Consider the following 11,203-nt stretch of genomic DNA (forward strand, 5'->3'; position numbering starts at 1 on the left):
GGAAAGCATTTAACGTCCCTGTCTCAAAGTAGCTATATATAGCGTCTACATAGATATAAGAATATGTAGTATGAGTGGCAACATCCAAGTTACAATTTTTAAAATAAACCATTACAGGTTAAAGTGCGGTCTTTAACACTGAGCATTGGCTCACACCGAACTGCAAGCTATAAAGGGCCCCAAAAAATACTAGTTTTAACCCACTCAAACAGGAAAACAAACTTATGCATGTTTCGTTCCTAGCAGCTAAACTAAGTACTGTTTGACTTTCTGTATGACTATAAACGACATTTTTATTCAAAATGATTTTTCGCCTTTTTTCTTGTATCATCATTTGCAATCAATTTTGTCTTCATATTTTCGTTATATAATTTAACATAAATCCTATTTAATCTAAGCATTTGACCTTTGAGTTTATGTCTTTCTTCATTAATCAGATAATCTTTACAAAACATACTCAGGAATAGATTACATTAGCTGTATTTGGCAAATATTTTAGGAATTTTGGTCCTCAATGCTTTTACTTTATTTGGCCTTTTTAACTTTTTTGGATTAGAGCGTCACAGATTAGTCTTTTGTAGACGAAACGCGCGTCTGGCGTAAATATAAAATTCGATCCTGGTATCTGTTACTAGTTTATACACATACTAATCGTATCTTTACTTTTAAAGAGACAGTAGCTGTAAAATTCAAGTTTACCGATTTGACTCAATTTTCATATTTGATTTATGTCACATTAAAACATTTATTAAAATTATAAAAAGTCTAAAATAAACAATTTACAAGGCTTGGTATCGATAAAATGTCTCGTAATTTTCGTGTGTATATTAGTCTATACGCCATTTAATCAACTATCGAGTTGACCTCCATATACTGTCGACGGTCATATAAGCAATATAAACATAAATATTGATATAACTGAATAGCTAGTACCCCTTTAAATGGAAACGATGTGTTCCTAGTACTACTAGTATATGTTGTTGAACTGTTAGTATCAATCGCTTTTATCGGAAATTAATGTTTGTTTGTGAATTGCTTATAAAAGATTTCAACAGTCATAATTATATAAAAAAAAATAACTTAAATATCTTGTTTTGCATACTTACTTGGCGTTGTCGCTGAAGCGGTTGATGAAAATTGAGGTTCATTAGATGAAGAATATCTCTCGGTAAGGTTCGAATTTGGCGAGATATGCGTTTTCTTTACAGATGTTTGTATCGGCATCTGTTTGGTCGATATTTCTGTAATCTGTTTTGTTGCAGGAGAAATACTTGATTTTAATCTTGGTGTCGTTATCCAACCTGTAACTTTGGTTGTAGTTGAAGACATGTTTGTAACGAATGTAGTAACGCCGAAGGAACTTAAAGTGGATGCTGAAACAGATAATGTTTATAAATTGATAAACTCGAGCACGTCATTGATACAAGGCTTATAATTTTGTAAAAAGTATAATCACAAATATACTGTGTCTGCACTTCCACGAAATATTTGATAAAATGTTTTTTAAATGCTTTTGAGCTTTCAAAAAGTTCACATGACAACCGATCAGACAATAGATTTAAGTTGACTGTATGCAGAAAAGTACATTAAATGATGTTCAATAGCTAGTCGATACGTTTGTCTTTTTAAAATACTTCTGGTATACATATATATAATGATCGAATTGGTGTTTTGTAGATAAATTTGTTGGTTTTTAAGAGCTAAAATGGCAGCGCGTCATCCCTACAATGGCTTCCATTTTTACGATTGAAAAAAAATACTTGCGTAATGTGGAGATACATTAGACAAAGTAGAATCCTGACTGTAATGAAAATATAACAAAACATAATGATGTATTTTACCATTCACTCCTTACTACATTTTCTCTGTTTTGTTTTGACTTACTTTCAGATTTTCCATAAATGTTGATATCATCAATGCCAACGTAAGAAATGGATGAATTCTTGTATGCTGAAAATAAAATCTAAAAAAAGGCGAATAGTTAAGTTCGTTCCAAAAGATTTATACCAAAGGAAATGTTTTACAACAATCTTGTGTAAAAATATATTTGCATGGAAAACAATTATTATTTTTGCAAAAATCATAATATAAGGCAAGTGCTACATCTGAAAGAGAACAAAGTCTGTATCAAAAGGACTATTTAAATATTGATATTTGCAGATTAAAAAAAAGTAAAAAAATCTTTGAATCTAATTACAAATGCCATCAATGAGTTGGAAAGCTACATGGAAAATCGCAAATGCAAATATTGCAAAAACAAGTTTACGATTATATTATATTTGAATTGAATTACTCTTATTGACAACTTCGTCCTTATAAAGTATTTGTTTAAAGTGATTATTTATTTTACCAATAGTTTTTCTTTTAAATTCAAAACGACCGGATACGTAAACAGAAATTTCAAAAAGAAATGTTAAGACAACAAAAACCATCAACAACTAACTTTTAAAACGAAAACAAATAATCAAAACAACAAATCGTCCAAATATCCTGACAAAACCATGGCTTATTTATCCTTAGGAAAATAAACCAATATGTGTTGTGAAATATCAGTAACGTCTCATTTTATAAAATAGAATAGTTCTCAGTTACTTGCCTTGTATCTGTAATTTCGATTGATAACCAGTGCTTTTGTACCCCATTTACCATAGTTAATCATTCCACTTTTCTGCCAGATTGTCTCGACCTGTCCCCCAGAAGTTTCCATTTCAACTTTGATACCTGAAGTTGTTCCTGGCAAACTGTACGAAAATTCCAAACATACTGAGGTGCGATTTATTTCTGGGGTTTTGAGTATTCCTTCACCATGGGGTACTTGCCATGTTGATATATTCAATGTAAGATAGTACCCTTTGAAAATAATATACAATGTGAAATAAAACATTATTATCACCGTGTCGTACTGCGTATGTCGACATATTCAATGTAAGATAATAACCTAGAAAATTACCAAACATGGTTTGAAAAATCCTTACAACAATACATTTATTTTCATTAACTGACATACATAAATGACATGTTAAAACTCTGCAACTAGAAAAAAAACCGGTACAAAACAAATGTAAATGTATGATTAAAAATTGAAAATGCATAGCTTACTTTATCTGTTCGGTTCTGCTCTTCAACATCGAAAATCTATCGGCTTTTGAAATGATTTGATTATAAAACTATTATTTATTCAAATTTAAGTACTTATAAAACATCCAATCACACATACAATTAGGGCACTTTTTATTACTTAGAATAAAATAAAAACATTAGCAGTATTTTTGTTATTATTATGGAAAATGGTAAAGTATCAATTCAATTGTTTCATTTTATATGGATTTGTATATTCATCTGAGGAATGAACTAAAATCTTACATATTGAATTTGAATCGTCCTTATTCAGTTAATATGTATTGTGCAATTTAACACGATATACTGTGCACTTGTTTTAGGTCCATCATTTTGAGATCAAGTTTGTAAGGAAAATAGTATGACTTTCTATTTGTAGTTACTAGACCGATTTTAGCGTTCTGGACAAGTACGTATGAAATAATCTACGCCAGATAAACACAAGACCAATAGTTGTGGTAAATATCTATTTGTGTTCCACCAAAACAAAACAAACAAATACTTTCATCAACTCAAACCGTTTTTGGTCAATTTTGTCATATAGATCATGTACCGTAATTTTGGCAAAATATTCAAAATTTCAAAACAAGAAATATTTATTTTATTTCAAACATTAATTCCAATTTGTTGACAATCATATAGAATAATTAGTAATTTCCAGATATTTTTGTCATTACAAAAACAAAATATTGGACATCAGAAGGAATTGTTTTTACGACTTCATTAATTCCCCTGAGATAATTTCTTATAAAGTGGGGGAAAGTAAAGTAACATCAAAATGTTGTATCTATATTTTTATATATAATAATAGTTAAGTACCTGATAATGTATTTTTTCTTTCCGGAATTCTTGCAATCCAATTTCCCCCTGCCCCTTTCTTCCTTTGCCAATGTACATGAGAATCTATCGATGTATAATTACAAAAATCACTTGTAAAGTCACATGATGATTTAGTTAATAAACCAGAATATTCTGATGGACAGGACGACGTTTTGTTAAAGACTATTGCAGATGAAGTTTTTGTTGTCGGTCTAGATGTAGTAGTTGCTGCTCTTGATGTACGTTTGAACTCTTGAACGTCACCTAAATGTAAATATATTTGCATTTGTATAGGTTATCTCAGTATTTAACTTAAATATTCAGAAACTATTTCATATAATAGATATACATATGAGTAAAAGTCGGTATGGAGTATATGATTAAAAAAAAAATGAAGAAAATGGCATCTACAATTCATAAACGGTTTACCTTAAATCAGTGACTACATTTCTTAAGAAGATGTTTTGGTATTCTGAATTGAAGAATAAAGTAACACATAACAATACGAAAAGTAAAACTCAATTTAAGAGAAGTCCTTGTTCCAGAAAAAGTAACAAAAGAAACAAAGCAAAATGACAATGATAAACATATTAATAAAGGAGTACTGAAATAAATTGATTGACCGATTCTGTAATCATCCTATGAAAATCGAGTACAATCCTCCAGTAAGGGATTAAATACATAACATCATAAAGTATATAAGAGAATCATGGTTACTAGTTGGCTCAATATCTTAAATTGTTTTTACATAGGCGGTAATGGTAACGTTTCCTGTAGCTCAGTCCATATCGTAAACTTGGATATGTATGATAGCTCGTTTCGAAGCTGTGACATTTTCACATATGTGGTTAAATTTTCGGGGTACGAAGTGAGATCACTTTTCCCGTAAATTAGCAAACCCCGAACATCCTTTTGTGATGCGGCTCCTTGTGGTAAAATATCCCCTTTTTAACACAATAAGTTCTTTGAAAATTTAATACTTTGAACACATTCAACAGCTCCATAGTTTTTACACATTTATTCTATTATCCTCTACTTAACTAATCACCACAAATAATTAAGTTCAGTCATTTGTTAAAAAAAGAAACATGTCCAATATCACTACACAGAGATTTTTTCTTAACACGTGACTTTTGAGTTCCTCATTTCGAGGCGCATTAGGGATGTTGTCCCAGTTATATTGTGGATAAAACATGCTATTTAATACACTAGTTTTTTTTTCACAAACTATAGTTTTCAAATATGAGAATACGATGTCCGTTTAAATATTACCAGCTATAGAAATACACGTTCTACTCAATCAAGTATATGCTACATTGAAACACAGAATTAAAAAAACCCATTTATTTGTTGATGAAAATTTGAAAAAAAATTATTCCTGTTGCTTTAAAAAAAACTTGACGAAAAAACTAACTCTTCACTTTGAAAACAGCAAAGATTAATTGTTCTTTCGAAATCATAAGGGGTAAGTATAATAAATATTTAATGACTGAGGATTTATGGAAAGACATCTTATGGTGATTAAAACACACACACACAAATACAAAGAGACGCCTATCGTGTTTGAAACTACGAAACATAACAAACAACATACATATAATGTGTATCTCACTTTTGTAAATTGTCATCGCAATATATGCACGATCTTAATATCCATACTATACTTAAAACTCTTAACAAATAATTTTATGCTACTTTTCCTTAATGGCGTAGTGCGTATAAATACTTTTAGAATATACAACATCTAAATATTGTACTTACATATTCCCTCAACTAAGTGAATATCATCTAAAGTGACCACGCAACCTGGTTCTCCTGAATAATAGCCTTCTATGACAACCTATAATGAAAAATAAAATTGTTCTTGGGATAAAAAAAACTCCATACTCTAAATTAACTTTGGATTTCAAAAGTTTGAGTTTGATCGTTCCTGACAAAGATAAACTCCATAAGGCGATTTAGACGCAAGAAATGTTTTAACTGACAGTCTGTTCTTTTTGTTTTGATGACAGAAAATAACTATGCATATATGTTGCATTTTCGTCCATTTCGATACGAAAAACAACTTCAAAGTGAAAGAAAAGTTAGTTAAAATATCAAAACTTGCTGTTCTGTGATCTTATAGTGCTTCAAAAATAAAATGATGAAGAACCGTTTTTTCTGTATTTTCATCATTGTAAATAATAATAATTTAACAATGATTATATTTGTAATAAAAATGATAAAAATGGTAATTAAAAGTAAAGTTATTATAATAATGATCCATATGTGAATATATGCTTGTGTTTTGAGTACCTGCATTGGTTCAAATGACGGTAGAAATTGAACAAAAGTTGACTTCCAGTGAGGTCCATGGTAGCCCGACATTTGTTTCATAAGTGTAGCATTACCAGTGTTGGTACCCGTTTGAAATATCTGTATAACGCCACTCGTGTGGCTAGGAAGACTATAGGCAAAAGTCAAACAAGTCATTTTCTGACTTCTTATTGCAGGTAAATACAAAGTAGCTCTGTCTGCTATCAAAGCTCTCTTTCTATCAGTAATCAGTGATAGATATGAACCTACAAAATTGTGATATAGAATTATAATATGTCGTTAGCATGCAAAAAGAAAAATAAAGTAATATCATTTCAACATGAAAGAGTAAGATTTATTAAGGTCGGTGAAATGTGTTACACGTATTTTTGGAAGCTGCCCTTGAGACATCATCACAAGAATACATTTTCTCCCGAATACAACATCTTAAAATACATATTTAGGATATTGCAAGGTACTCATGCATTTAAGGTAAATATTAAAACAGTGAATGTATACCATTTTGGTGCGAAGAAATGATCTTTTGCCGCTAAGCTCGATAGTGTTACAATTACTTCGTGTCCAAAATGGATAAAGGCAGATTTGTTTAAGTATAACAAACGTGTGAATTGAACATTTGAAAATTTAACTATTAATATTGTAAATAGAGGGAAGAAAACTTCAACGGAAAAGAGCATATTTATAAAACAAAAAATATGGGTATGTTAACAAATGTATGAATAAACTCATCATAGATACATGGAATCAAATTTTATATATATGCCAGACGCGCGTTTCGTCTACAAAAGACTCATCAGTGAATCAAACATGTTTAAAAGGATTTAAAGTACTGCTTTGTTTCTATCAATTTCTGCATTTATTATGTATATAGAACATTTATACAGCGGTGTTTTGATAAAAACATTATAAATATTTGTTTCTTAATACTGTCAATCAGTTTTGAAAGACATATATCTGAATTGTTATCGTGTTAGCGGACACACGTTTCTCGTAACTCGTTATTCGTTTCTCTGAGTTTTCAATAAAGTCAAACATTTTACAGATAATTTTGCTTTTTTTTAAATTCAGAAGGATTTTGATGAATTTTTAACATAACATAAATGCGCAGATTTAATGAGACACGAACAGTTGTATCTAATCACATGATGTATATATGTATTTCAGATGTTAATATGTAAACAACACCCTATCTTATATTTTGAATCCTCAAATTGTCACTGAAACTAGTCTCAGGGATAAATTACCTTAGCTGTATTTGGCAAAGCCTTTAGGAATTTTGGTCATCAATGCTCTTCAACTTTGTACTTTATTTGACCTTTTATTTTTAACTTTTAGGGATTCGAGCGTCCCTGGTGAGTCTTTTGTAGACAAAACGCGCGTCTGGCGTAAATACAAAATTTAATTCTAGTATCAATGATGAGTTTATTTACAACCACTGGGTCGATGTCACTGCTGATGGAGTTTTAATTCCCCGAAGGTATCACCAGCCCAGCCCATGAATTATCATTGATATGGTCATATTTATAGATTAATTGTCAACAAAAATTTATATTTTTTAAAAACTAAGGTTTTTCTACCTCAGGGATAGATACCTTAGCTGTATTTGGCAAAACTTTTAGGAATTTTGGTCATCAATGCTCTTCAACTTCGTACTTTATTTATTTATATTTTTTTCAAACTTTTTTGGATTTGAGCGTCACTGATGAGTCTTTTGTAGACAAAACGCAAGTCTGGAGTAAATACAAAACTTCATCCTGGTTTCTATGATGAGTTTTGTCGATAACTTTAACTTAAATATTGATTTTCTAAAAAAATTCGTGTGATGAGTATTTGAGAAGCTGGTGCAGATATTTGTAGTAATTCAAAATCCCGAAACACTTTTTTTTTAAAGTTGCATCCGGTTTGATAGAAATAGATACACACAATAAAACACAGGAGGAGTAGTTAAACTAGAACAGAAGCACGTTTCATTCCCTTATTAATGCCAATTGTCTATCTAGAATCAATCGACTAAACGAAATAAATATGATGACTTTATAACAATGCAAACACCTAAAAGGATTTTCAAATATTGTTCATGCAATATCACGCTTAATATCAGGATTTACCTTTATCAAGCACGATCAAAGCAAACTGTGTTATTTGAAAGCCAGAGATTAAGAAGAATCGAAACCAAATAGTTGAAAATATATGTGACCAAAAAGGAGCTTTAGATAATAGCCAAATGCGTCTAAGGTTAGTTTTCATTGAGGGCATTGAAACCTTAGTTTCTTGATAATTTCTAATTACATATCAACGGACATTCTTATAAATGTATTTTGTTTACTGATGCTTATATGATTTGTTTAGTGTAAATGAAACTTTTCAAAAGATGAATATTTTTTCGAGAGTGCGATAACACAGTACCGTAACAAACAAGTTCAGTCTGAAAAATGAATATTAGGAAAATGAATGATAAAACTATATATAGTTACCAGAGCCTGTTGTATTATCACCACGTAAAAACGTAAAATTCCCAAGGGATTCTGTTCCGCTTTTTCGTGTCCATGATGCCGAGGAATAATTACTACTATCAGTTTTAAATCCACACAATCCATCTTCGAAATTGCAATTAATTGGAAGTGCAGCTATTTGAATGGTTGTCGGTGATGAGGTGGTTGTTGTCCGTTGCAAAGATGAAGGTGCTGCAGAATAAAACGTTAACCAATTTAAAATTTAAAATTTCCTTCATCGTTCATGATCTTAATAAAATATATATATATCAGTTGCGAGTTATTGTGTCTGTGTGGATTGGTAAAGTAACGAAGAAACTAATACCCTCGACACAAGTATTATGATCAAAAAATTAAAATAACACATATAAGATGTTTGGCATGATTGACTTACTCTTCGAGAGCACTTGAGACTTACCACTGGTTTTTTAGAGGTTCGTGTTGCTCAGCATTAGATTTTAAGGCAGTGTTTCTAAAACTACTTGTTTTATTATTTCTTTGTTTGCCATGGTTTTGTCGTGTTTGTTCGTTGTATGTATTAAATTTTTTCGTACCCATTAGATTTATTCGAAATCATATTTATTCCATTTTTTATATTTTAGAATTTTTTTTCATATTTGTTTACCTTTGCGTAATGTTATATCGTCTACTGCCAGATCGCTCCCAAAATGATATTTCGTTGTTGCCTCAATTTCTATCTACAAATAAGCCAATATATATCTATATATCAAACAATTAAGCATAGGTCTTATTTAGATCAATTCAAATTATTTGAAATTATACTTTATCATATACAAAGATTAGAAAGCTATATGTCTGACCAACATCTTGTTGAGCAGATTGAGTACAAAAAATTCATTAAAATAATACCTCACGTTGATATTATGAGCCATTAAAATTTTTGCCAAACACGCGATAAACAGGTCCTAAATATTAATGATATGAACATTTTTGGAAGACTGTGTTAAAAATTATTTACTTCACGTGCTATTTTTTTAACTTGAAACCTCAATCCCGATTGTGAATTTCATAAATATGTTAATTTGAAATCTGAAAGCAAGACGGAAATTTAATTGGTATAATTGACATTCCAAAGACGTAAACGTCAAACATGAATGAACTACTATGGGTACTTTAACTGTTTAATGTGTTTGATAAGGACAGTTTAGCTTTTTTCACACTGACCAGGTCATAGTGTATAATCGTGACAACATACTGTTGATAGCAATATCTGATGATCATTTAATCTGCACATACTGTTACTGATACTATTAAACTTATTGTAATTGCTCGGTGGTTAAAGGGGAAAGTAGGTGACAAAATAGTACGTGTCTCATGTTAAGATATAAGTGTTTCTTTACTTACAGAAAAATCACAAATTGTAAAGTTATTATGTATTTGTTGTTTATATATGATAGCCTTCTTTCTAAATATAACTTGTATATACTTTTTGTCATCCTCCGGGTATATCCTCTTTAAAAAGCTGAGGTTAGCACATGTTAATTTGATATTTGGTACGAATAAACCTGATCATAAATCCAATTTAAGAAATATTCATTCAATCTGTTTGAAAAATCTCTTTTCTGATTTGTTTTTAGGTGGACAGGTGGGAGGAACAGAAGTTGCTTTGAAAAAAGGCAGAAGTTATCAGAGGAAGATTATTACCAACTTATAAGTCGAAAGTGAAATCACAAAAATACTGAACTCAGAGGAAAATTCCAAAAGAAAAGTCCCTAATCAAAGGGAGACCGCACACATTATGACAAAACGAAGTACCACGAAAGACTAACAAATTTCAGCAAAACTGAACAGCGTCAAAACCAAATACTAACAACATAAAGGACTTAAAACGTAGCAATTCCTTGTCCCCATTTTAGTCATGAAGTATAATGTCAAAAAGTACATGCGAACTGTTTTTCAAACCATTTGTAAAATTGTTTGTTCTCTTAAGAAAATAACATATCATTCACAAACATTGGTAATTTAGATTCGGCCAACTTTGATATTCACTCTGACTGGATTAATAAAATATATCGATTTGATATCTATTTGATATCTAATAGCACAAGTTATGGGTTCCACCTTTACATCATACAACACATGCGCTATTGATGATGTTTGTGTAACCTAGCAAATTATCGAAAAAGGTCAAAATACAAATCCATTGGTTTGGGTACATGTGGTAACATATTACAATATCATTTTGATCCACGTCCAAAATTATTCTCCTCCAATTCATATTTTTACAAATAAAAAATAAATCACTCCAATTTGACACTATCAGTCAAATTTTGTTGATCCAAAAGTAAAAATATTCCTTATTTTTCATTGTTAGTTCACTCTTAAATATTCTGAATATTTTGATATATTCATATAAGTATATCTTATTACTTAGCGTGCTTCATTTATATATCAGTTATATCTTACCTGAGAAGATCCATGACTTAAAGGTATGGTTG

The 11,203-nt window shown here is 30.4% G+C and overlaps 1 protein-coding gene across 1 annotated transcript; it reads right to left on the reverse strand.

The window, feature by feature from the left end:
• Positions 1 to 2,920: 2,920 nt before the first annotated feature.
• On the reverse strand, positions 2,921 to 10,081 carry LOC143073763 (MAM and LDL-receptor class A domain-containing protein 1-like). The gene is made up of 7 exons (XM_076249519.1): positions 10,073 to 10,081; positions 9,370 to 9,442; positions 8,727 to 8,936; positions 6,232 to 6,497; positions 5,698 to 5,776; positions 4,013 to 4,200; positions 2,921 to 2,938 (listed from the first exon to the last, which is right to left on the reverse strand). The coding sequence occupies exons 1-7, from the start codon at positions 10,079 to 10,081 to the stop codon at positions 2,921 to 2,923; spliced, it is 843 nt and encodes a 280-aa protein (XP_076105634.1).
• Positions 10,082 to 11,203: the final 1,122 nt, after the last annotated feature.

Source organism: Mytilus galloprovincialis, chromosome 4 (genome assembly GCF_965363235.1).
Source record: "Mytilus galloprovincialis chromosome 4, xbMytGall1.hap1.1, whole genome shotgun sequence".
NCBI lineage: Eukaryota > Metazoa > Mollusca > Bivalvia > Mytilida > Mytilidae > Mytilus > Mytilus galloprovincialis.

Excerpts from the sequence above, each read along its gene's own strand:
- LOC143073763 (XM_076249519.1), bottom strand. Across the intron at positions 8,937-9,369 it reads CGATATAACATTACGCAAAG|CACCTTCATCTTTGCAACGG; the intron begins GTAAACAAATAT and ends TTTATTCTGCAG. Across the intron at positions 6,498-8,726 it reads TGATAATACAACAGGCTCTG|GTTCATATCTATCACTGATT; the intron begins GTAACTATATAT and ends ACAATTTTGTAG.